Source organism: Callospermophilus lateralis, chromosome 2 (genome assembly GCF_048772815.1).
Source record: "Callospermophilus lateralis isolate mCalLat2 chromosome 2, mCalLat2.hap1, whole genome shotgun sequence".
Lineage (NCBI taxonomy): Eukaryota > Metazoa > Chordata > Mammalia > Rodentia > Sciuridae > Callospermophilus > Callospermophilus lateralis.
The window spans coordinates 97,207,288-97,234,399 of NC_135306.1; the positions used below are offsets into that span (position 1 = coordinate 97,207,288).

The window sequence follows — 27,112 nt, forward strand, 5'->3', positions numbered from 1 at the left end:
GGTGGGGGCTCTATCAGTGACAGTATTTAGTGTCTTCAGGAGCTGACTCCCAGGCTTGGGGCACTCAGGACCCTCAAATTGTCCTCAGCTCCTTCCAGCCCCCCTCTCTAGAATGACAAGGTCCAGAAAAGGGTGTTTGGTTCAAACTCGTCCAATCAGTGCACATGATGGGCAATGTAAGCTAGGGAATCCTGAGCCCAAAGTCCCACTGAGGAAGTTGCTGGAGCCCCCAGAATGTTCCTCTTCATCCATAGGCATGAGAAAGCACCCTAATGTTTTATTCCATCACCAGAAACCTAATGCTTGAGTCTCGGCTCTACTCAGCCCTGGAGAACATGGTTGGAGTGAGGAAGTGTTCAAAGACAAAACAAATTCCCCAAGTTGTCTTGGTCATACTTCTTTGGGAAAAGACAAGAAAGAAAAAACAAACAGACACCATGGCAGAAGAGAGCATGGAGAGCTGGCTTGCGTCAGGAACAAGAGTGGTCATCCATCCTTGAAATGACCTGTAAAACAGCTAACAGCAAACACTGCTCTGCAAAGGGGCAGTCTCCCCCGTGATAGCACCTCCCTTCCCACCCACCCTCTTTCTGCACAGCCCCCTGACCACCCTCTCCTCACAACAGAGAGAATGCCCTAAGCACAGGGTGCCGTGCTGTCGTCAGCTGGCTAAGCTCCCTTCTGACTAGGCCCTAGAGCCCCGGGGGCCTTTTGCCTCTGCAACTTCACAGTGCTCACTGGAACAAGGAGGGGGATTCCTCCTCACTCCATCCTCCCCCTCAGAGAGCTGCATGCCTTCCACCCCCTGCAGGAGTTCTATGCAACGTCTCCAACCTGGGACAGGATTAGATCATCATAAAGGTTAGGCTGGTCAGCTGATTAGTTTATGGATTTTTGACTATTTGGGAACACCACATAAAAGAACTGAACCTGTCTCCCCAAGAAGATGCAAGTTTTGATCTTACCTCATGAAGTTCTCCACTGAGGACCTAGACTAAGTACCTATATTCCAAAGCAGAATACCTACCCCCTTTTCTCACTGAGGCATCTGCTTAGCCAAAAGATCTCTAACCTCAAAATATCTTCCCACATGGAGCTGTAGAAAAACGCCTTGGTTTTTATACCTCTGACACATCTATAAGACAGACAGGTCTCTAGCAGTTCCCACTAGTGACTGCCAAGGGCCCCTGGGTCTCATGGATTCTTGGTGTCTCCTGAAACCAGCTCCCAAGGAATTTAGAGAGAGAGACACCACCACCACCCTGGTCTTCCTATCTGGAAGCCCAGCAGGTGGCCACTCATCACGCATTCATCTTTGTGACTGGGCAGATCAGTCTGTAAAGATGACAGCTGGGTGTGGTGGGAGCACCAATCACCTCTGTCCCTGGGGAGGGACGGGGTGGGTTCCCAGAGAGCATAATCTGAGGTAGCGAACAATGAATCCCATTTCCCAACTGGAGAGGCAAAGGCCTGGAGATGCAACATAATGTGCCCATGGCAGACAGCAGGCGCTATCAGGAAGAAGAGTAACTTGCAGGCATGTGAATGTTCAGGGTCTGGCCTTCCTGGTCATGTCCCACTAGTTGCTCAGTGGGCAAAGAACTGTGGTCACTTTGTAGGTTCTGAACCAATGTAGAACTATAGCATCAACCATATTATATATCCACCTCATTAGGAAAAACTCATTAGACCTGGAGCCTCCTTCACCATTCTAAGGTAATATCCCCCCAAAGCCAGGCCAGCGCTCAGCACTCACCCACCTTGGCTCCAGTGACAGTAAAACCCTCTAGATCTCTCCTCACATTCCCTACTTCAGCTACAGAATCTATCACCCCTTTAAAGTGTCAGCCTCTTTTTGCAATGGTCACTTTCCTCTTGACAAAAATGGCAGGCTTCCTGTGGACTTCCTCCCTCTGCCTGCAGAGTCTCAGAGGGCCCCTTAGTGGCAGCCCTTTGTTTTGTCCTGGACATCTGGGGGAGAGGAGGCTGACTCTTTCAGGGAGGGCCAAAACGAAGATTTAAGAAACCTCCAGACTCCCTATATACATCTGTCTCTTTTCAAATGCAGGGGCTCAGGCTCCAGTTATTCCCGATCTCACTCTCCCTTCAACTACCACCCAACCCAGGCAGTGTTTATTGTTCAGTCCAGGTCAGTTAGAAAAGGAAAAAGGTCCATAAGCACCGTGAAAACCCTGCCTTTTTCAGAGACGGCTCAGAGTCCCTGGGGCCACCTGAGGGTGCCAAGCTGCTGGGCCATGGCTCTTCCAGCAGCCTGTGGCCTCCCTTATGGGGGCCAAGGTCCCTGAAGTTCTGCCTGGGAGGTGCCCATCCTCCAGGTCCCTTGGAAACTGGGCCTCAGCACCTTCTGCCCAGTACCTACACCCCACAGTCTCTCCCAGCAACCAGGTCCCCGAGGAGCGGAACATGAGGTAGACTGTGCATTAGTTGGCTTCCCCCTGCCCAGTCCAGGGAGGAGGGAATCGCTCACCCCAACCCATGGTCCTTGTCCTGGACGCGAGTGACATCTTGGCACAGGTCCCTGGCTGCCGTCCTCTACTCCAGCCAGCCAGAACACCAGCACCACAGTGGGGCAGAGAATGAAGGGGAGAAAGGAACAGTCTCTCAGCAGGGCCTCAAGATGCAGAAATCCAGTTCCTGGGGCTTGCGTCGCAGATTGCACTGGTCCCGGGCCAGCAACTGGCCGCCATGGCCCACACACTTGAGTGGACGTCTCTTAAATCCACTCCCACAGCTCTTGGAACAGGGTGACCAAGTCCCAAGCTCCCAGGTTGGGCAAGGCTCCCCACAGGCTCGTGTCTCCACTGGCCGATGGGCTGCATCACAGGCAGATGCCCCACGCTGTCCTGGGGAGCTCCGACAGTCCACAGCCCGCTTCTGCAGGCCACTTCCACAGCTCACAGAGCAAGCCCCCCAGCTGCCTGCCACCCAGCGTGCCAGGGACCGATCTTCTGGCTGCTCCACTTGATTGGAAAGGCTAAGGACGCTGTTGTGTAGCACCGAAGGGCTCCGGGGGTCCTTGGAGTGGGAAGACTTGTCCTCCTGAGGGTCTTTGGGCAGATAGAAGGAGTAGCGAACTCGAGGTGGTGTCATCTTCCCCACAGAGAGGACCTCCACAGTCAGGGGCTCCAGGATAGGCCGGGAAGCCTGCAGGCTCTCCACCGCAGTGCCCGTGCCACTGTACCGCAACAGGCTGCCCTTCACCACCAGGTCCCGCTCCACAGCCGATACCACAAAGTTCCCATTGAGCAGGTACTTGCCTTGGCTATTCTTCAGGGCCAGGTAGTTGTCATCCCCAATCAACCCCTTGTAACCACGCTGGCGGATGTCAATGCTTGAAGCACCTGCAGGGATGGCCACTACAAAATTGTAGCCATGCCTAGGGTAAAAAAAGGGGATTGTGCATTAGACGGATGCCTAGACCTAAGGACCTCATACCCCTTTAAAGTCATAATTGATCACCATTCACAAACCCCAGAGCAGGTCACAAAGATGGTAGAAGATTGCAAAGGTGAGGCTGCTCCAGCACCATCCAGGTCATGATGGAAACACACCAAGTTAAAAGGTGGTACACAGATTTCTTGATTATCTGAAACTGAATAGCTGCCCATAGAGCCTCATGATCGTTTTTCTTCAGTAAATTTATCTTGTGGTGAATTCTAGAGTGGGAGTGAAAGCAGAAGTTGTAGAGGTAGAGAGAACCTCATCCTTTGCTTTGCTATGGGTCTTGAATAAGTTTTTCTCAGCTTGTCTAAACCTCTGTGTCTTCACCAGTAAAATGGAGTTCATGATCTCACATACTTCATTCAACTGTAAGGAGGGATAAAGAAGCCACAGCCTGTGAAGCATGTCACACAGTGGGTGGCACAGTGAGAACCCCATAGGTATAATCTGTGATAATGAGGAGGGGGAAAAAGGAAATAAATCTGTGGCTCTCAAGTCCAAGGCTGGGAGCTCAATGCAGTGAGACTGTTCTGGCCTTGGACTTGGGTATGGAAATCCAGCTGGCTCAGATACCAATTCCCTGGTAACTTTAAACAGTTCCTCAATGTTCTGATACTCACATCTATATAATAAGTGGGTTAAGCTAGATGATTTCTACAACTCCTTCCAGCTCCAATCATCTGTGAAAGAACACTTGTCATTTAACCAAAGTACCTCTCACTCCCCATGTGGCCCCTCTGCAGGTCCCTGTGAAGGACAGCCTGGATCACCTCCACCTGCAGCACCAGAGCTCCAGAGAAGGGGCTCGGGACCCTCCCTGTCATCTCCCACCTAGAAACTCAGCAGAAGATGTCATGTCCAGAGGGTCCAATCAGACTCCAGGACAGCCATCTTGTCTCTCCATCATCAGTACTTGGCCTCCCAAGTTTTCAAGGGCATTTATACTCCCTACTCTAAACTGAGATCTCAAGTGTCCTGTTCTTCCAGAACATGGGTCAGGACCTTGGAGAAATGGGAATGAAAGGAGAAAAGAGAATGTGTTTGACCTCAGAAGGCTGGGGAGCTACAGACACTAGAGTTGGGACTAGAAGAGGCCCAGAGATGATTCTTCAGCAGATCCTAGTGCACTTTTCCTAGGAAGCAGAGGTCCCTTCAGCCCCAGCCTCTTGTTCACTGTCCCTTGGCAATTTATTGCCATTCTCTCCCTCATCTGACCACCAGGGCTTGGGCCTCAGGCTCAGGGAGAGGGTAGCAGCTGTCACGTGCTGTCACCTTATTATCTTTTTGAACATGTATTGAGCATTTATTCTACACCATGTACTATACTAACCATTTTATTTGGACTAACTCCCTTACTCCTCACAAGAGCTCATGTGATAATACATTAGTATTATATCCACTTTACAAATAAGAACATCTAGAACTCTGGAGATGGAGTCACTTGTCTAAGTTCAGGCAGAAAGTGGAGAAATGAGATTAGAATGCAGATCATAGAATGCTAGACAGAACCTAACAAAACTGACATTTCCTTAAATATCATCTGCTGTGGTGTGTTCTTGAAGATTCATCTTCCTTTGCTAAATAAATGGATGGATTGATGGATGGATGGATGGATGGATGGATGGATGGATGGATGGGTAGGTGGATGGATGGATAGATGGATGGATAGATGGATAGATGGATGGATGGATGGATGGATGGATGGATGGATGGATGGTTCAGATGATTATCAGCCCTAGAAGAGAATGAGTGGCCTCCACAGTAAGAGTATGGCCAGAATCTAATATTCACCCCAACCTAAACCAAGCTTCCAATGACTGGGAGAATTCCACTCACCCTCCTCCCAACTTGCTCCCTTACACCTTCCAGGACCCAGAACTCACATGGGCTTGGTGAAAATTCCTGTCACCCTCTTGCAACTTTTGTTGTCTCCCCCACACACTCCACATTTGTCAAACTTCTTCTTGGAGCCCAGGTTCCCATCACAGCCAGCCTTGATGCACTTGCCTTGGACACAGACTGAGGTGGAGTCAGGAGAACACAGCGTGCCATCCACCACCTGCAGCATCCCCAGAAGGGAGAGAAGAGGAAGAGGGACAGCTCAGCCTGATGTTACCCCAAAGCCTAATCCCTGCTCTGTCTCCTGCCCCATCTTGCTCACCTTGGGTGCCAGCACATAGAAGTAGCCAGTGCCATTCGCTCGGCAGATGAGTTTGCACTTGTCCCTGGGAGACACACCTGAGTATTTGGGCACCCATGCAATGGCCAGGGTGAGCCGGTTGGTGCTGTGGTTGTAGCCATTGAAAGCCTCACATTGCTCTTCCCGGAAGCTCTTGCCAGAGGCTAGAGAGGGAGAAATCACATGCAGGAATTTTCAGGGAAGCACCACAGGAAGTGTAAAAGAGAATATCCCTCCCTGGGATGGCTAGCATCAAGAATCTAAACAGCCCTTTCCTACCCTCAAGAGTGTGATGCTCATCACTAGAGCCACAGCCTCCCCAACTCAAAGGACAAAAGCAGCTGGGTCCAAAAGATACAGGGCATGGATAATAATGCATCCTCAAAGGAATGTGCCACCCTCTCCAGCAATCTTGCCTTGAACTCCTTTTATAACAGGTATCTTAAATATTTTTTGGATTATGAAAGCCTTCAATAGTTTATTGAAACTATCTTCACAATAATGTTATTAAGTGCATAAATTATATATATTTACCAAGAACACCAATTATAATAATATACGACTATCAGCATATTTTGAAACGTATCTGTGATATGTATGCTTCTTTGATAATGCATTAAATAATATGATTCAATAATGAATCTAATAACTGCTATAATTTTAAAGTGGGAATGGATAAGCATAAATGGCATTTTGAGAATTCTTCAACTGAAATAGCATATAAAAATAGCAATGATTTCTATTGGTGACAAAGTCACAGGTGTTTCTATTACTGTTTCAATTTGTTGCCTAAGTGAAGGAAATATCAGAATTTAGATGAAACAGTTAAAAAAGAAAAGAAAAAGAAATACTCAATTTATAATTGAAGGGGACACTAAGTTTTAGATAGAAACTTCAGTAAAAATAGAGATGCAATTTTTTCCCACCAAGTTCATGGGCCCTGAATTCCTACTTGAAAGAGAGTCTTGTCAGTACTTAATTAAGAAGACATCTAGTGCCTCATTCTCTTGAGCCATTTAGCCTCCCAGTCGAAGCAGAACACTGTTGCTTCCCCCTCACCTGAGCTGGGACAGGGCTGCAGATTGCAGGATCGGTATTTCACCCTCACTCCTTCGCAGTACTTGCCCCCATTGGCAGGGGTGGGGTTGCTGCACTGCCTCCGAGCCAGCTGCACACCCCCACCACAGGTGCGCGAGCACGATCCATATGGTTCCCATTTGGCCCAGGAGCCATCCACCTGCGAGGAAAAGCCACTTATACTCTTTCAGAGGTCCAGGTGCCACACGCAGCCCTTTAGCCTACAGAAAAGCCACCAGTGCAATCCTCAAGTTCCCATCTGGCCCCACTGAAATGAAATTCACTTTATACCATGAGAAAAAAAAGCAATATGCACATGATCTGTATGCATAGCACCCACATAACACTTCAACTGATTAATTAGCCAACACCAGTGGCTCCCAGTTATGAGACATCCTTGGGCCACGGAGTGAGGCAGACAAGTTTTATCATCACCTCTGCTCTCACCACAGAGCAGGCTTGAGCCACTGGCCAAATATCCTTAAGTTGTATATGCTTTACCTGCAAAAATGGAGCCAATAATACTTGGGTCTGAGGTCTGACAGAAGATTTAAAGGAGGTGACAGGTATAAAAATTCCTAGCACTGGTCCTGCCTCCATGCAAGAATTCAAAGTTTCCCCTTGTCTGTTGTTAGTATATTTACAAGAATCTCAGCAGTTCCAGCTAACAGCCTTGCCAATAAACAACGTTGTCATAGATACTTAAATATTTTTATTCATAAATGTTCAGACTCTTTGCCAAACCAAATTGATCTCAACCTCAATCAGGAGTTGCATTTGAGAAAGCCTCAGTATCAGTGATGACAATATTTACGTTAAGAGGACATGTAGATAAGACTCTATTAAGCAATTCTAAAACTCTATTTGGCTTTGGAGTGAATTATGCATTGGGCTTTATTTGTTTGTTTGTTTGTTGTTTAGCAGGGTAGAGAAGATAGAAAATGTATAATCTTCATTCTGTTTTTCTTAGGATGATAGTAAAATGAATTTTCACCCCTGAACACACCTTTGTTGGGCAATAAAGGAAGCAGCCCAGTTGTACATCCTGGTATTAAAACTGCCACAGTTCATCCATAAGGTAACTAACCCACATAGGCCCAATCAGAATTGCTTCCATGAAACATGAGTACTTTAACTTATGTACATATTCAGTATATTTATTGGACTATCCTCCTCTCAGATAGTTACTGGCTCATTGTTTTAATATGTCTTTTTTTTAAAAAAAAAAAAAAGATAATAAACTTTCTTGTACTCCTGCTTTCTCTCAAACTAGTGCTCCACTCTAATTCCCTCCTTTCACTTCCTGAGAAAGTCATTCACCTCTTTTCCTTTCCCATCTTCACTCCTCAGAGCTTTGTTTTATGGTTTTTTCCTCCATCACACCACAGAAGCTGCTCCCTCAAAAGTGAGCAATGACCATCTGAAGAATTAATAATCTGAGCCTAGACTTTATTCTCTTCACTTTTTCTTCAATACTTAACACTGTTCCTGCAACTTCTGAGCCAATGCTCTTTGTTTTTATCTGGTGTCATTTCTTCCCACCCACTTGTACAAAAACATGTATTGTACTCCTATCATGCACCATTCATTCATTCATTGGCCAAATATTTGCCGTGTTCCTACTATATGCCTGATACCATGCACAGCAAGTCCCAACCCTCCAGGTCATCACATCCTAGTTAAGGAAACACAGATAATTAAAATAAGCCAGTACATGTAGATTATTGGATAGGGTTAAAAGCAGGTGTGGGTTAGGGTGACAATGATGGGGAGGACCCTGGCAAGGTGGGCTGCTCTTTATTATGAGGAGTCAGGGAAGCCTCACTTATAGAAATTTAAGGGAAATACAGGCATGAGCCATGCATATATTTCAGGCAAAGGAAACAATGCAAAGGCCTTGAGAAAAGATGTGCCTGGAGCAGAGCAATCAAGAGAAGAGAAGCCGGAGATGAAGGCAGAAATGTGTGGCCATTCTGAGTCAGGTATGGAAACCCTGAAGCTTCCAAGAAGAGAAATGGCATAACCTAACTCACATTTTTAATGGATCCCTCTGGGCACTTGTTGGGGATGGTCTCTAAGGAGTAAGATCAGAAGCAGAGAGACCAGTTGGGGAATGACTGCTATAATCCAGGCAAGAAGAGTTGATGGCTTAGACCAGGGTGGTAGCAGGGAAAGCAGTGAGAAATAGGATTCTGGATCTCTTTCAAAGACAGGGTCAATAGAAATTTCTGAGATACAGAATGTGAAGGATGCAGGAGAAAAAGGGTTTACATGGAGCTGACAAAGCAAGTTTAGGGGATATGATCAGGAGCTCAGTTTTACAGATGCTATGTTCAAGATGCTTATCTGGTATTCAAATGGAGATGTCATGATTCAGTTATACAAGTCTGTGGCTTGGGAGAGAGACATGTGCTGGAGATACAAATATAAGAGTCTCCAACCTGTGAATGGTATTTAAAGCCACAGCCTCAATTAATCACTTAAGAAACTGAGTGTTGTTACACAAAATTACATATAAGAGGTTGTGAGGGGAAAGGGGGGGAAACAAGGGAGAGAATTGAACAACAGCAGATGAGGTAGAGAGGGAAGATGGGAGGGGAGGGGAGGGGGATAATAGGGGATAGAAAAGGTAGCAGAATACAACAGTCACTAATATGGCATTATGTAAAACTGTAAATGTGTAACCAATGTGATTCTGCAATTTCTATTTGGGGTAAAAATGGGAGTTCATAACACACTTGAATCAAATGTATGAAAAATGATATGTCATGAGCTTTGTAATGTTTTGAACAACCAATAAAAAAAAAAGAAACTGAGTGTGTACAGTGTAGAAGGTAAGGACTGAGCTCTGGAGCACTCCGACATTTAGAAAATGAGAATGAGGAAGAGCCAGAGAAGGAGACCGAGGAGAAAGCCAGTTAAGAGAAGAGAAGAACCCACAAGAAGCAGAGACTGCCTCACAATAAGTGGAAACTGGGTTCTCAGGGGATAAAGTGATGGGTCATGTCAGAATCTGCATCAAATCAGGGCAAGTGAGGGATGGTAAACAACTCAGATGGCTATTTGGTGACCTAAGCAAGCATTATTTTAGAGGAATGGTGGGAGTGGAAGCCTGATTGAAGTGAATTCCTGAGAAATCCAGGGAGTAAAGAAGCACATTTATACAACTCTTTTAAGGAAAGTTGATGTCAAGGGAGTCAGATAAACAGATTGTGATATTTGGAGAGGATGAATGGTCATAAGAAGTATGGTTTAAGATGGAAATGAAAAAAAAAGGTTTGTAGCATAATAGGAAAGATTCAACCCAAGAGACAGAAGAAGTGATACTGTAGGAGAGAATGGAGAAATGACAAGTGATGCCCTTGAGTTCGCAACAGGGACAGTACAAAGCACAAAGGTTGGCCTTGGGTTCAGCTTGGACAGTCCCTCCACTGGAAGTGGGGAAAGATGGGAGTATGTATAGAAGCAGTCAGACAATTGATGCAGTGCCTTGGAAATTGTCTTCTGATTGCTTGATTGTTCTTTTCCCTTAGTAAAATAGGGGAGGAAAGGTCACTGGTTGCTATGGTTTAGATGTGGTTTATCTCCCATTAATTCATGTGTTGGAATCTTGGTCCCCAGAGTGGCAGTATTAAGGAGGGGTAGGACAACTGGGAATTAATTAGGTCATTGAGGACACTGCCTTCAGAAGGAATTAAGTAGCTCTTTTGGATCCTAATTAGTTCCATGAGAGAAAGGTGTTATGAAAGAGTAAGCCTGCACCTCCCACACTCTGGCTTCTCTTACCTCCATGTGATCCCTCCCTCTTGCATAATGCTATGTGCCATGAGGTGAAACAACCAGGGAGGCCCCTCACCAAAACTTACATCATGTTATTGGACTTTCAGTCTCCAAAACTGTAAACTTAATAAACTTCTTCTCATTATAAATTACCAGCCTTGGGTATTTCATTGTAGTAATGGGAAATGGACTACTACACCAGTACAAGTAAAAATGAGGAAGAAGTTGGTGATGGAAGGACGGACGGGGTGGAAGTGTAAAGAGTGAGAGAGCGCATAAACTATAGAAATGAAATATATATCACTCCTGGCAAGAATTATGGGAGTTTCCAGGTTGTTAATCTAAGCTGATACCAGTGAGCATAATTGTGCATTTTTTTCCAGCCATATTCACCTATGCAGGCACATCTGAGTAGGTGAGTGAGTTGGGTTCAACCAAGGTGGTGGCTAATCCAAGTAAGCATGACAGAGAGGGATGAGATAAGGGAACCAAGAGTGTATCTAAAGGAGTCACTTTAACAATGGACCACAGAATCTCAGCTCAATAAAGAGGAAGTAAGGACATGTGACAGAGAGATGGAAATAATGTTGTATCCATGGACAATAGGCCCATATGGAATTGAAGAATTGTTAGAGACCAAAAAAAAAAAAAAAAGAAGTGAGTTGGGAAGATGGCTTCAATCAAATCAGGTAGTAAGAGGACTGTTCAGAGATGACATGGAGGATATAGTGGATTTTGCTGATAGAAAATTCCAGAAAGCATATGGAAAGATTGTGCTTACCAAACCACATTTCCTGTGTCCAATATCTTCTTGCCTAGTCTATTCCTCCTTTAGATTCCTCTTCCCAAGAGAATGAGCTGGCTATGACTCACCTGTCCTCAGAATCTTCTAGCCTGAACCCATCAGCCTAGCCATGGTACCCTCAGCTACCCACCCACTAGCTCACTCAGTCCCACTCCATGCCTTGCTGCACCTCCACCTATTGGGCACTTACTCAACCCTCAAGGCTCTCTTCAAATGCCTCCTCCTCCTCAAAGTTTTTTCAGTGCCCTCTGCTTAATCTCTCACCCCTGTTTCTCCCATAACACATTTTTATACCTCTGTTGTAACTCAGAATTCTTGCTTCTCCGTGTTTGTATTCTAATGACATTTCTAGGTTCCTCACAAGACTATGAGCTTTCTGGGGTATGGCCTACATTTTATTTCTTTTTCTGACCAGCACAGTACCTTATTCAGTTCCCTGAAGCCAGTGCAGTTCTGCCTAATAGATTATTAAAGATTTAGTTAAATACATATTCCCAGGTGACAGAAGAAGATTTTAAATAATATTCTCCCACATCCATCTCAGGTGCTTGGTAAAGGCTTTTTAAAAATATTTCCTCCGTTCATATAAAACCCTATCCCAAGTCTTTCTCCAGTTGGGAATAGGGTAGGTAAGGGACTGTCATGTTTAGGATCAGGGAGAAGGATGGACTTCTTATTCCTGCCAGGAAAAGTGCAAATCCCTTTACTACACTAACTCAAGACCTAAAGAATATACAGTTTGTATTATATTCAGAGAATCTTTAGGGTTCTGTTGTTCTGATTTGATTGCTAGTCCTATTTATTATTTTTCTAAGGGCAGGGGGACTTTTGTTCAATTGTATTTCAGCTAAAAAAAAAAATCGACCAAAGCAGAGTTCAGGATATGTCAAGTTACTGAAGCTTGCCCAAGGCTCTGCTTCATTGCATCTCTAATCCTTGTTCATCTGTGTGGTCCCTGGCTCCCTCGCTATAGTTGTTGAGGAAAGAAAGTATGGAGCCAGCGGTAAGCCACTCCTAATGTCAACTACTCAGCTCTGGGTCCAGAGCTCCTCCCACGTAGGACAAGGCACAGAACACAGGGCTGACCTCAGTCCTGTCAAAGGCTGTTTCCCATGTATCTGTAAGGCTTCACCAAGTTCTCTGACCTACCATAGCTTTTTCTCTACTTTCAGAGTCAAAAAGAGGCTACAACCATAGACAGAAATGGAGACACAGTGCAGCAACGTGAGTCAGCTGTGGTCACACAGCCAATCTGTGACAGGGCAACTTCCCAGTGGAAACCAGGTAGCAGAGGCCACAGACCTCCTCCTCTCCTTTCAGGAGTTGCCAACTCATCAGCTCCAGTACTCACCCTGTATTTGTTGAGGTTGTGTCTCTCCACACAGGCCCCCTTGAGGCAGAACTTGCCATCACCACAGCTGGTACCATCTGCCCAGGGGAAGTGGCGGGTCTGGCACACCATCTGCCCCTTGGCCTTGCCAGTGCACCACAGCTTGCTGCAGTACTGCATGTATGGACAGGGTTTTGAGCCCACGCCAAAGGCCAGCTCACACTGCTGGCTCAGGGTATAGCTGGTGCCTGGCAGGTCCTCAGGCAGGGAGATGGGCTTGCTGGGCTGGTCCAGCAGGCAGTCACCTACAGAGAGCCAAGGACATTTATCAGGACAAGCTGGGGACAGTGGGTCTTAGCTGGCCTAAGATGTAGGGAAGGAAAGAATCAAGGGGCAACTGGGATGCACCCACATCAGGGCCCAACTCCTTGGGGCTACATGACTTGGGTACAGAGGACAGTCCAGAAAGGTAGCAAGAACCACCACATGACAGCAAAGACATCCTTGCCAAGCCACCCACTCCTCTCTGCCACCTCAGCTTACCATAGCCACTGTCCAGGAAATCGGTAATGATAGCAGCACTGCAGGCTGACCAGGGGTTGGCACGGTCAATCTGGATGAGGGTCGGGGACATCATGTGGTTGGCTTGGAGCTTCCCAAACACCTCCTCACACACTTTCACATTGTCATGAGGCATATTGAACACATGACCTGTGGAATGAAATGAGGATTCAGGAGGAGAGGGCTACACAGGATAGGCATGAGGGGTTGAGGGAGGAATCAGGGCAGGGGGCAGGAGAAAGCCTGTGAAATGGTTTCCAGGCTGGTCATTTGCACCTGTCAATGAATTGTTTTGCCAGTGTCCTCAAGATCATAGGCTCCTGTTTTCTGTCCCCCTCTGCTAGGCTGTGAGCTTGCTGAGAACAGAAGCATGTCTCCTGGCCTTTAATATATTCTCCCCATAGTGCCTAAATGTCAGATATTCTGCAGAGGTACTCTGACTGTATAACTGGCCAACTGGGACAATAAGAAAAAAGTGAAACAAAGCCAGAGCCAAGGAGATGCTAATCCTAAGAAAGGATCCCTAAGATTTCAGAATATGAGACCAAAGACAAATGTCTGCCCACTTCACCCACACAAAGCACCCAACACAAACCCAGTACAGTCCCAGAGGGTGACTCTCCTCCCTTCCAGTCTTACCCAGCTCATGGGCAGTGGTGAAGGCTGACGGAAGCCCATCATCCTCAATGACGGAGCAACTTCTCTTGGGATCACACATGGTGCCCACATCAGCCATGCCCAGGGTGTCACAGGTGGTGGCCCCACACAGGTCCTGCCAGGTGGAAGAGAAGCAGAACCAGCCCAAAGTTAACAGTGCCAGAAGGGATATGAAGGGGGAAAAGGGCATATCCTATGAGACATTCCAACTCACCCCACCCCAGTGCTAGTCAGGCCCAGACCTTACAGCCAGGCCCTCTGTGCTAAGAAGTGGTAGGCTACTCATGGAATCAGCCCAGACTGAGGGAGGAGGCCTCACGAAGAAAGCCCTGTGGCTCACTGAGAAGACTGTGCTCAACCACATCCACAGGGAGGTCCTACATAAGGAAATTAGGAGGTACAAAATTAAACTACAAGGGCCACTACTTTATATAGAGATAGCTTTCCAGACCAGAAAAAAAAAAATATTGCAATTCCCACTGTCAAGTGAGGCTCTGGTCATGACTCCCTGAAGCAGGTAGGGGTGGAAGGCAACCACATGCCTCATCCAGAGCCAGCTTTGGTCCTTGCTGAGTGACTCCTTTGGACAACTATGAGTTAAGCTCATATTCTCAAATTGTTACCAGTGAAGGAGCTGCTCATGCCAGAGATTTGGCTTCCCTGGACTGGGAGGAAGCAGGGTAAGGTAGGAAAGAGCTACCACCTACATACAGAATGTCTACCGAAGCTAAAGGAACCAAGGGATTAAGGGCTGTTGGGAAGAAAAGACAAATAAATCATCACCTAAGCAGGAAGTTCCCTCTTTTTATACTGAAGCTTAACTTTCTGCAGAAACTAGGGCTTTCCCCACTTTTATGTATAATTATAATGTACCAACTTTAAAAAAAAATAAACAGAAGAAAGACCAATAGAGTAGAGGAAGGGGATCAGGAGGAGGGAGGAAAGAAGAGAAAGAGGAAGTACTGGGGAATGAAATGGAGCAAATTATGTTATATGCATATATGAATATGTCACAATGAACCCCCACCAGAATATATAGAATATATAACTATAGTGCACTAACAAAAATATAATTTATTTTAAAAAGAAAAGGAAAAAAGAAACTAGGGCTTCCGGCAGCACATCCTCGTAGGAAATATTTCCCGGGGGATGCTGAAGGGCAAAATGGGGCTCCTGGAATGGATAACTCAAGGAACACACCAAGCACTATAGGTCAGTGATACAATCTAGAGGCCTTAAGAACCCAGGAGTTGGAAATACAGTAAGACCCTCATGTCCATTCTGCTCCCCTTGAAAAGACATGTATTGAATCAGTGACATGGGCATACTCTTTATCACATGGCTGCCTGGAATACGTAGAGCATTCTATCATGTGAAGGAAAAATAACATGCATTCAATCCTCACAACAGTGCCAGGAGGCAAAGAGGTTATTATACCTCTTTGGCAAAGTAGGAACTGAGGCTCGTGATCATAGCTAATCATGTCCATGATTTACTAACTGATGACACCATGCATGCAATTTATATGCATGACCTGGTCTAATCCTTACAACATTCCACTGAAATAATGACTGATTATCACAGACCAAGAAACTGAAGCTCAGAGAGGCTCATGTCACAGAGCAGAAACATGCACTGAGTACAGAAGTTCCTCAAAAGACTGGGAATGGAAGTAGCAAATGATCCAGCTATTCCACCCCTCAATATTTATTCTAAAGAATTAAAGTCAGCATACTATAGTGATAAAAGCATACCCCTGTTTATAGTAGCACAAGTCACAATAGCCAAATTATGGGATCTGCCTAGGTATCCAGCAACAGATGAATGGATAAGAAAAATGTGGCATTTTATATATAATAGAGTTCTATTGAGCCATAAAGAAGAACAAACTTATGTCATTTACAGGATGTGGATGCAACTTGAGAGTGTTAAGTGAAATAACCAAACTCAAGAAGTCAATGGGCTTTCTCTTATAATTTACAAGCTAAAAAGAAAAATAAAAAAGGAAAAAGGGGGAAGCTCATGAAAATACAAGGGAAACCAATAGGGTAGAGGCAGAGGGCCAGGGAAAGAGAGGAAGGGAAAGACGGGGGGATTATTGAGGAATAAAATTGACCAAATTATGTTGTGTGCATGTAGGAATATGGAACAATGAATCCCACTATTATGTATAATTACAATGCACTAATAAAAAAAGAAATAAAATTAAAAGGTCACATTTAATTCATTTTTTTAAATACACTGAAGGTCCATATGACTGGGAACTCATTAGCCTTTCTACCACATCACAGTTAATTGCTCAGCACTCCTGAGCATTAGCATTAGCTCAGGAGAAAGAGCTGTGTCATTCTCCTTTGGGACTCAAGGGGGTTGGTTACATGAGCACACACAGAGCGTGGTTCTCAATTTTATTCCTCTTGGGGGCTGTGTGTCTGTATGAGTGTGTATGTATGTGTGTGTATGCGCATGCCAGCTTGCACTCGTGCATATATATGCTGACCTGGGGGAGGTAGGGCAGCTGCAGAGTTAGCAGGGCATGGGAGGAAAAGTGGTCATAGTACAGAAAATCAGCAAAATTTAATCCAAAGCACTCAGAAGTTTATCACCTGAGCAGTCAAACTTGGCTTCCCACCGTCAGGTGATAGTCACACCTCCTAATGAGTTAACAGTTCTTCTGGCCAAAGCACCACGAGGGTGACCAGCCTGAACCCAGTGTGTGCCAGAGTCAGTGACGGGCACCGTGCATGCCCTACCTTTGTTCAACTGCCCTTGTTTGCACAGTGCACTTCTTCCACTTCCAGGAACCCCACAGTGGACCTCAAATTCCCTTCCTTTCCTAATCCCCTTCTTCTCTTCAAAGATCCCCTCTCCCAAAAGTTCTTTTCCCCCAGCGCTCTAATCCTGGAATCCAATCACTGTCAAACTTGAGAAGTTTATCAGAGTAGCAGATTATGGAATGTGCTCAGGATCACAGACCAGCTGTGAAGGAAGGGAACAGGGAAAATGAGGAAGGAAAGGATGAAGACTTCACATGCCATGGCATAGTGAAGAAGGAAGAGAGTAGAAACAGGGCCATATGTCCCCACATACTAGAGCATGGGATCCCATTGTGCAAAGGTGGCCATCTCTGGATATTCTAGTGTGGTCATTTGAGCCTATAGCAGAGTTTATGACAGGTGCATCTGTGGCTTCTGGGCCACACTGCACACTCACCACTGGCTTCATGCAAGAGAGAGAGCACAGGAATAAGAGCCAAGAAGCCTGGATTCCAGTCCTAGCTCCATCATTAAGTAGACTTTGGCCAAGTCTCCTCAGGGTCTCAGTTTCCAACTCTGAGAAAGGGTCAATCTTCCATTAGAACTCACAGTGGTCAGTGCCTTAGGCCTCTTCTCCTTCTCCCATCCTACGGTACTAAGTCCCTTTTGACCAGGTAGGCTATAAAAGGAACACACAGAATGATGTGCTTTTACAATGGAAAGAACAATAAGGAGCCTCTTGTCTTCTGACCCATGTCAGAGTGGATAGCACTAACTCACAGAAAAGTGACAGTCGCCCCTGTCCCTGCTAGCAAGCAGAGTGCTAGCCCCTCATCCTGCTCCTCAGAAGCAGCAGGCCAGAGAGACAGTCCACACAGCCCTGCAGCTGCCTCCACTGGCAGGAAGTCCTTAAAGCCAAAGTGTCCTCGCTCTCATGGACGGCGGATTCTCTGAAGCAAAAACATGCAGCTGCAGGCCCTTCCCAGCCAGGAGCAACCTGTTCTTTCCATCAAGAAATCTGGGTTTTGCTGGATCAAACAAGAGTAACAGGAAAAGAGCCAAAAAAGTTCCTTGGGTAAGAACATAGCAGAGAGCAGCTGTCAGGTAGTAATGGGTGTTTTCATGGTGGGAAGATGCACTCTTGGGGTCAGAAGATCTGCCTGCCCCTCTTTCCCCAGTCAGGGATGCAAATGAAGAACTAACTGCTCAGCCCGAGTTCTTTGAACGCCCACGGGCTCTTGTACAGGGGCCCAGTTGTGCCTCATTTATGGCAATGAATGCCTCCACCCTTCTGGAATGAACTCTGAGGCACTCAAATTGCCTCAGCCTCTTCAGCTGGAGAACTGGTCTCCAAAAAATAGAAACTCTTTTGGTTCCCCCTGCCTGGAGGGTATAGGATATAGGCATTTCCCAGTCCAGCCCCTGTAATTTTTCTTATAGTCACAGCTCTTTTCCAAAGACCCAAGAATCAACTTGGCCTAAAACCTAAACCTCCTGAACTATTCTTTCCTAACTGTCCCTTCTTATAAAATAATTTAGAACTAGAGTCACAACTTAAATAAATAAGGATAACAATTTGCAGCAGGGTCAATCCCTATTTACCAATGTTGCTCTCTATACACCCCCTCTACAACTTCTCCCAACTCCCTTCAGGCCTCCTTCCCACATCCACTGTTTCCCATGTGTGTACTGAGATATTCAAAGTTTTCAGAGACATGTAGAGACACATTATAAAATCAAGCACATTAATTTTTTTAATGTGGCAGAAAATATATACATTCCATGTAATCTACTTCCTGCTGGATACAAGAAGTCAGGGCCACATTAGAGGATCTAAGTATTATACCCACCAGAACTTCAGAACTACATTCTCATTTTGCACATAAAGAAACTGAGTCTCAAAGAGTTGATATCACAGGCCCAGGGCCTCGAAGCTATGAAGTGAAGAATGGGGTCTTGAATCCACACCTAAGCCAGACCAGCAACGGTTATTTGCTCTAAGTCACACTTCACTTGTCAGGATACCATAATTACTGGTGAAAGAACCCTTGCTAGTATTAACAGTGACCCTTTAACTTGTTTCACATCTGAATTTCTGCTACTTTTTGCTGTATTTTCTTGTTCAGCCCAAGATCCATTTGTTTATAATCCCCAAGGTTGGAAAGGTTTCACTTTTCTAGAAAAATTAAATCTAGGAATTCAGTTCCTGGGCAATGTAACTCAGGCTGCCTGGTGTAGAAAAAGAAGATAGTATAGTCTAGAAGGTCATTTGCTTCTATTAGCAGATTAGGTTTCACCGGCACATAAATCCCTCCAGATGCACAAAATGGTATTATTGCAAGAGCCTGAAGTAAACAAAACAACAAGAATTACCTCAGTGAGTAAGAAGAAGCAGCCAAAGCTTGCAGGAAGAATAAACTTTCTCTGAAAAGTACCACTTTAAGAAAAAGTACTTACCCTAAGTGAAGTAAGCCAATCCCCCCCCCCAAAAAAAAAAAACAAAGGAAGGCCAAATATTCTCTCTGATAAGTGGATGCTGATCCATAATGGGGGGGGACCTGGGGAAAATGGAGGATGGGGTGGGAAAGGGGGATGGGGGTAGGAAAGACTGTGGAATGAGAAGGACATCACTACCCTAGGTACATGTATAACTGCACATGGTGCAACACTACATTGTATACAACCATAGAAATGGAAAGATGTGCTGCAATTGTGTACAAAGAATCAAAATGCATTCTGCTGTCATATATATCTAATTAAAATAATTTTTAAAAAATAAAAGAAAGAGTACCTACCAAACGTAAGGATGTTGGCTAACATTTATTGAGTTGCTACTTTATGCTAGGCAGTGCTCCAAACATTTTACCTGAATTAGCTCATTTAATCTGCATAATAGCATTAGGGGGAGGTGCCATTATTAGGTCCCATTTTATAAAAAAGACACAGATAAGGTAATTAGCTCTGTATACAGGAAGTCTCAGTTTAGACAGAGAAGATGGAGGCACAGTGAGGGTTGAAATCTGGGCAATATAGCCTAGGGGCTGAGCTCTAGCCAGGACTCCTGCTTCTTCTGGTGTGCATTGATCCCAAGAATGAAGGGGCTAAGGAATCTCAAGACAGAAAGACTGCCCATCTCATAGTGCCCCTCTTGCTGGAACAAGACAGGGGAGTCCTGAGTAGAGAAAAGCAGCAGGATTAAGGGCAAGCGCACTCTGCCACTGCTGCTATGGTGCTGGTTGAGCAAGCTCCTGGCTCCTTGCCCCATATCTGCATTGACACACTGACCGCATCCCTGCTGTGCACCCTGTCTGCTGACTCCAGGGTAGATTCAACATGTTCCTCTCTGGGGCCCTGCCTTTCCCCAAGACAAAACCTGATGGCTAGGAGCCAAGAAGAAATGCCAGAAGAACCAAAGACTCCCTCTCCCAACCCTGCAGCCTGATAGCCTGAAAGCTGGATTAATGATCCCCAGGGACACAAACCACCTAGGCACCCACAACCATAGGCAGGTCCTTGCACTCTTGCCTACACAATTCTTCCATGTACACTTACTGCTCCATGAGATACAGGGACTTGTGTAAGGGTTACAGAAACATAAAAAGGTCCCTGCCTTAAATCAGCAGATTGGCAAATGCTGGCAGTCATAGTTTAGACACAGAGGAATATGCAGATAAGTGTGGTGTATACTTGCAAGGGCAATGAGACAGAATGCTTTAAATCAGGGCTATCCCAAAATTACATTCTGGCAAGAGACCTGAAGGTAATAATTCAACAACAAGAAACATATCCTGAGCAACTAGCAGTGATAATAATAGCTGCCATCATTGAGTGTCTATTCTGGACTACTCAGTAATTCATCCTCGAAAGAGCCCCATGAGTTAGGTGGCGCGTCATCATCGTCTGCCTCATTCTAAGGACAAGAAAAGTGAAGTTCAAACAGCTGACTCATTCAATGTCCATTGCTAGGAAGTTCAAATGCAGAGATTCAAAAAGCTCTCCCTGACTCCAAGCCTGAGTTCTTCCCACTGCACCAATGACCAAATCAAGGTGACAAGACAAGACAGGGGGGATTGCCAAGAAAGGGAGGGAAAGACAAACAAACAACCACAGAGAAGTTCAAAGGAAGGTGGAGAACAAGACCTAAGAAGAAAATCTCACTTGCCTTTTTAATTGAACCAGCAGTTTAAAAAAAAAAAAAAAAAAAGACGAAGCCAGGCAAGGTGGCATGTTCTTGTAGTCCCTGCTACTCAGGTGGCTGAGGAAGGATAACCCTCGAGTCTAGGGACTTGAGTCTGATCTGGACAACTCCAAAAAAAAAAAAAAAAGATTCCCTCCACCTCTTCTTATCTTCTGCTGTTAATATAAGGCTTACTTATTTGGTGTAGGGAAAGGATGAAGACAGTACTCACCCTACAAGACGGGGAATAATCATATTCTACTCATTCCTCTCTTTTTCCCTTTCTCTCTCCTTCCCAGGAGTGATGGTGCATTTCCATGAATGCCCAAGAATGACAAATTATTAAATACCAAATCTTCAGAGGGACCTCTCTTCTAATATCTTCTAAGGCCTGACTTTTAAAAAATCCTGATGAAATCATGATTTTTTTTTTTCCATTTCAATTCCCAGTACTTCTTCTTTACCTCTCCTCCTTCCTCTACTGACTCCCTTCCTCCACTCTACTGGTCTTCATTCTACTTATTTATTTATTTTTAATCAGTTTATTATAGTTATACATAAAAATGAAATTCGTTGTGATGTATCCAAACATGAACATAGCATAATTTGGTCAACTTCATTCCCCAGTTGTTCCCCTCTCCTTAACACCTTCCTCTCCCTTGGTCCCCTGATTCTACTCTACTGATCTTTTATTTCCACATGATCCCCTTTTTTCTCTCTAGCTTTCATGTATGAGAGAAATTTGGGCCTTGTCTTTCTGAGTCTGGCTTGATTCACTTATCATGATGTTCTCCAGTTCCATGCATTTACCAACAACACAATCCACAATAGCCAAGTTTTGGAACCAGCCTAGGTGCCCATTAACAGAATGGATAAAGAAAATGAGATTATATATTCAACCATAAAGAAAAATTAAATTGTGTCATATGTGAGGCACTATGTTCCAATCTCAGCACCAAATATAAATAAATGAATAAAATAAAGGTCCATCAACATCTGAAAATTATTTTTTTTTAAAAAAGAAAGCTCTGACCTCTATTTTATATGAGGTTTCAGAATGCTATTCTGCTCTGCACAGTATAGAACATCCCTCTATAACACATTGGGATTTCTCAAGGCCAACACAAGATCCGTTCCAAGCTTGAGATTGTGAGGGGACTAGTCAGAGTATGAATGAAGAAACTCAGAGGAAAAGCCCTCATGATAATCTCAAAAGAGAAAGAAGGAAAGGTAAGCATAACAGAAAAAAAAAGAAAAAAAATGACAGCAAGCAGGCAGAAAACTGCAAATCATTTTCAAAAAAAAAACCATAAACTGCAAATCATTTTCAAAAAAAATGAAAATGACAGCCATAAAGATGAATGAAATTATGTCATTTGCAGGAAAACGAATGGAACTTGAGAGCATTATGTTAAGCAAAATAAGCCAAAATCAGAAGGCCAAAGGTCATATGTTTTCTTTCTTATGTGGAAGTTAGAGATGAAAGCAGAAAAGGAAAAGAAGGGATGGGTGGCTCTCATGAAAATCAAAGAGGAGATCAGTAGAATAGAGAAAAGAGAATGGGGGAAAAGGAAGGGAAACGAGAAGTACTGAGAAATTATATTGGCTAAATTATATGGTTATATTGTATATGTACAAATATACAACAACAAATCTCACTATATGTTTAATTTTAACATACTAATATAATTTTTAAAAAGAAAAAATATTTTTAAATTTTAAATGGAAATGAAATCATCTCAAAAAAGGAAATGTCACAAATTATAGTAAAATGGGTATAGAAGAGAGTAGAGGGTATCCTACAACATAGAAAACAAGCTTCCTCCCAATTCCCACAACCTCCCAGTTCTGTTGCTTTTCCTGCAGCCTAGCCCCTTGAAGAGTATCCTTAGCTCATGGGTAGGAAAATGTCCCCCCATGCAGCTTCCCACAGGGAAGGCTCCATTCTCTGTCCTGGCACTTAGCACACCCTATTGTAATTAGCTGCCTCTTGCCACACATTTAATTCCTGGGGGTCCTGGGCCACACCTTATTAATATGTGTAGCTCCACAACCCAGGGTAGTATCTGCTATTTGCAGATGCTCAATCAGTACCAAGAGAATGCACAAATAAATGAATGGAAACCATTATACCACAAAGGATTACCAAAATAGCAGAGCAATTGAACCTAAAGATAGAGAAGTCTCAATAGTAAATACCTGGCACCTGCTGCAGGGTGTAACAAAAAGCCAAAGAAACTTCTCCTTACAGAAACAAATGAGAAAGACTCTGGCTCTAATTCTCAGCAGATCCTCGTTCCAGTCCTGTGCTGACCTCATCCCGTTGTTATGAGCCTGGAAACTGACTGCTTTGCAAAATCAGATGTGCGTCCTTTCTCCATGAACTTTCTCTGAATCTTTACTCCTCAAATTGTCAAGATGCTTGTCGAATGATCAGTGTACTCTCCCTTCCAGACAGTTAAGGATCCTGGAAGGAACCACATCTGCCTTAGTCTAGAAAGAGCAGCTGTATGCTCATGTTCTCATCCAATACTGTACCTATCCCTGGGGAATTCAAGAATGAGAAGTTGCTAAGACTCTGAGAATGCATCAGGCCCTAAAGTCTGTGCTGGAGAGGAGGTGGGGAGAGATGTTTACCCAAAGCATAACACACATACCTTGATTATGGACCTGCCAACACAGCCTCCCCTCTCTCTGGCTTTGCCCTGTAGACGCCTAAGGGAAAAACAGCTCCCAAAAGTCACATGTTGCACATCACTGCTTCTGACCCAAGTGGTCATGCATCTTGTACCCATTATGCACAGACAACATAGCCCCCTGGGGGTCTAGCACACCACTGAAAAACAGAAGCTGTCATGCTGTTTGATCGCTTCTTCAAAAGGCTTGATTCCTCTGATGGCATGGCCCAGATTCCCAGCAGGACTTCTCTTCCTGGGGCTGGTTCCAAAAGTCAGCCTTAATCACTAAGAGGAGATTGAGGTCTATTAATTTAGAGGCTGTGAGTGACCTCCACAGTGGCATCCTGGATAGTGGATGGGGCAACAGATGGTTTCCCCATTAAGATAGCCTGTTCCTGGCCTTTGCTTTATTTCCTCCCAACAATCTGACAGCAGAACTGGTCTGTGTGCAGAAGCCAAAGTCATCTCCTTTGCAGTTTCCCCCATGACTCAGGCAGTACTTGCAGGGGCTGGGCAGTGGCAGCTCAACAGACCTCAGTTGGAAGAATGAGCACAAGGAAACAAGACTCCAGGCCAAAGACCTCCCTAGAGAAACCAGGTGGTGGGAGGAGAAGAAGGCTGGGAAAGTAGGAAGTTCATCTCCAGGAAGGGCCTAGCTCTGCCAAATGGGTTACTGTGGAAGACTCCAGCTCCAGCCTGTGGGCGCCAGACCAGCTTTGAGTGGCCATTTGGAAACAGTAAAGAGCAAGAGCCCCAGAGGTAACCAAGGATTCTGTGCCATCGCCAGAATGCTGTGGTTATGATAATGACAAAACAAGAGTGAGGCACAGATTCAAGTTACAGCCCCCAAAATCAGAAGATACAGGTCATTTGGTTGGCCCTTTTACTCCCAGCCTCCTGTATTTAAGAAATTTCAATAATCCCAAAACTTTACAGTGCCCAAGCATGTCAACGCCTATGAATCTAAATGTTCACAGATTCATAGCTTCTTTGAGATAGAATATCAGGTAAAGACCTGAAAAAGGCAGAGCTGCTTTCCTGGTCTGGGTCCATATTTCTAATCCCAGTACTCAGTATCTTTCCAACCCTACAGCTGGAGTCCCTTGACTAAGCTCATTTCACTGCAATAAGGCAGAAGCTGTTAGAGCCCTGCACTCAAGTGCAGTCCTAGGAATTTTAGTGAGTTCCGAAGCTGAGCACCTGAGCGATCCTGTCTGCTCTGCTCCACAGCATCCAGCTGGGCAAATGGGTCACCCTCTGCTAATAAGCCGTTTTCCCAGCTCAGCTCCAAGTGAAACTCCACTTGAAACTCCAAGTGAAACACTCCCAGCCTCAAACAAGTGCCCTACTAAAATGCCTGCTCAGAATGAACTGCAAGCCCTCAACAAGGTCCAGCAGAGAAGGATATGGAAGAAGCAGCAATGAAGGAGGGATGCTTACTTGAGTCAGACCTTTCTCTGCAACCCATAAAATAAGCCAGTGATGCCCTTCGTCCCAATCCAGGTTTTCCTGGCCCAGGACAGAGAGAGGATAACATGTTACCTGCGAGAAATGTAGCAGACGCTGACCCTGGATCATCTTCCAGTTCTACAGCCAGGGAAAGGAACCCTCTGAGATGGTGTCGAGAACTTAGATGCCCTATACAAGACTGGCGGGCTTTCCTGCCCTCTCCAACGCCATCCTCAAAGCGCCTCCTATCGGCTTTGAAAACAAACTACGGCTGGGGCGGCAACTTCCTGGGTTCCGGCCCCTCAGCGATTGATCCGGGAGGCGCTGATTGGTCGCGTCAGGCCAACACCTTCGGAAAAATCAGGCTTTCCTACAACCGCCCTGAAGCTCGAGAGCAGGACCTCTGCAGAGCCTAGGAGAGGGCTCTTCCTGGAAGTTTCAAAGTTGGAGTCGGAAGAGATAAACGGAATTCAAATTTGGGGGTACTGCACAGCACAAAGGGGATTTGGAGAGCTAAAGGCGGTAACCCTAAGAGAATAGGGCTGTTTCCAAAGAGGTGACAAATTAACTCACCTGCCTGGTGAAGAGGATGGCGGTATCCCAGTACTCGGGGTGCTTGTCGCTTACTTTGTTCAGCTTCTTCTGCCAGGCGCAGAAGTTGCGCAGAGTCAGGGCTGCATTGCCGGTGACCTTGGGCCCGGTGTCACGGTCTCCAAGAAGCAGCACCTTGACTACAACGATGTTGATGGGGTTCAGAATGCTGGGATGGCGGTAGAGTCGCGCCGCGGTGGCCAGCAGCGTCAGCAGATAATGCTCCAAGTCCGCGCCGTGGAACTTAACCATTGACTCGTCTGCCACAACCAGCGTCTCCACGTAGCGTGGGATAGACACGAAGCGCTTGGCGCGCCGGGACCTGCGCGGGCTGTGACTCTCCCCCAAGCCTGTCCACCGCGGCTTGTAAGGGTCCAAGGCCCGAAGGATGGCGGGGTTCCAGCCCGAGGCCACCCCACAGCGAGAGGTGGGGTCTCCGGAAAGCCCGCCGGGGGCACCCCGACGCTGGAGAAGGTGTGCGCCCTGGCTGTTGCGCTGCGCCGCGGGCGCGCTGGCATTGGGCAGCGGGCTAATCACATACTCCGCGCCTCGGTAGCCGAAGGCTCCACGTAGCCCCCCGCACAGGCTAACAGCGGCAAACGAATCTGGTTCAGCGTTCACGTTCCCGGAGTAGAAGCAGCGTCGCAGGTCTAGAGAGCTGCCGGTGAGCCCCTGGAGGGGGACGCCCAGATACTCAGTGGCGAACGAGGGAGCCAGAAACTGAGCATCCGGCGTCAGGTGTAGATAAAAGTCCTCCTGAAATGCTGTGATCTGAAAAATCAGTCCCTGCTCCCCGGAGTCCTCGGGGCCCGGCCGGTAGTAGTGGCGGCCGTTGATGTCCGGGTCCAGTCGGATGGGAACGACCACCTCCCGTTCTGGCTCGGAGCTGCCAGCAGGTCGCCCGGCGAAAACCAAGGTTAAGATGCCCAGCAAAAGCATGGCGCCGAGCAGCGCACAGACGTACTCTAGAAAGGGGCTCGGCCCGACTTCCCCGCCGCCAGCACGGTCTCTTTGCAGCCTACACACCAAAACCACCAACGCTTCGGGACAGTCAGCAGCTCCCTGAAAGGAGAGCCAACCAAGGCAGGGAGACTCCTCCCAGAACAGCTAGGGTGCACCCGGCAGCCTGCGCCTCCTACCTGTGCCTTCCAGCAAAGAGCGCCCTGGGAGCTTAAGTACAATCGCTGTCAAGTGCAAGGACGAAGATTTGCAGCGGAGAACTGGCGGGAGGTGTCGGGCTGCTTCTCGCAACAGCAGCCACTCGCAGCGCAGCGAACCAGGCGCTGGGCGAGCCTATTAAAGGCCCCCTCCTCTCTGGACTGCCCAGTCAGCGCCCCTCCCCTCTCAACCCTCCCAGCCTCCCAGAGCTCGCAGCCCCGGGCCTCCAGGGGCCACCGAAGAACTCGGTCCCGCCTCCAGAGCCGAGAGCCATTTGGCGGGGAGGGAGTGGCGTTTAGCTGAGGCGGAGGCGTGGGCTGGCCAGGGAAACCAGTGCTGGTGTCTCGATTCGCATTTTGCCCTAGGTTATACCCCGTGCCAGTAACATCAGTTACTTCTGTCGCTGGTGGACATCTGTGCATCCTCCAATTTTAGCCTTTATAAACCTCAAA

At 46.1% G+C, this 27,112-nt stretch overlaps 1 protein-coding gene across 1 annotated transcript; it reads right to left on the minus strand.

Moving 5' to 3' along the window:
* Positions 1-590: 590 nt before the first annotated feature.
* On the minus strand, positions 591-26,757 carry Adamts15 (ADAM metallopeptidase with thrombospondin type 1 motif 15). The gene is made up of 8 exons (XM_076846161.2): positions 25,485-26,757; positions 13,834-13,966; positions 13,177-13,344; positions 12,655-12,938; positions 6,701-6,878; positions 5,624-5,805; positions 5,346-5,521; positions 591-3,397 (listed from the first exon to the last, which is right to left on the minus strand). The coding sequence occupies exons 1-8, from the start codon at positions 26,439-26,441 to the stop codon at positions 2,623-2,625; spliced, it is 2,853 nt and encodes a 950-aa protein (XP_076702276.1). The 5' UTR covers positions 26,442-26,757; the 3' UTR covers positions 591-2,622.
* Between the last annotated feature and the right edge of the window lie 355 nt (positions 26,758-27,112).

Excerpts from the sequence above, each read along its gene's own strand:
- Adamts15 (XM_076846161.2), bottom strand. The coding sequence starts at position 26,441 with ATGCTTTTGCTGGGCATCTTAACCTTGGTTTTCGCCGGGCGACCTGCT. Across the intron at positions 5,522-5,623 it reads TCTATGTGCTGGCACCCAAG|GTGGTGGATGGCACGCTGTG; the intron begins GTGAGCAAGATG and ends GGGATGCTGCAG. Across the intron at positions 3,398-5,345 it reads GGAATTTTCACCAAGCCCAT|GCATGGCTACAATTTTGTAG; the intron begins GTGAGTTCTGGG and ends TTTTTACCCTAG.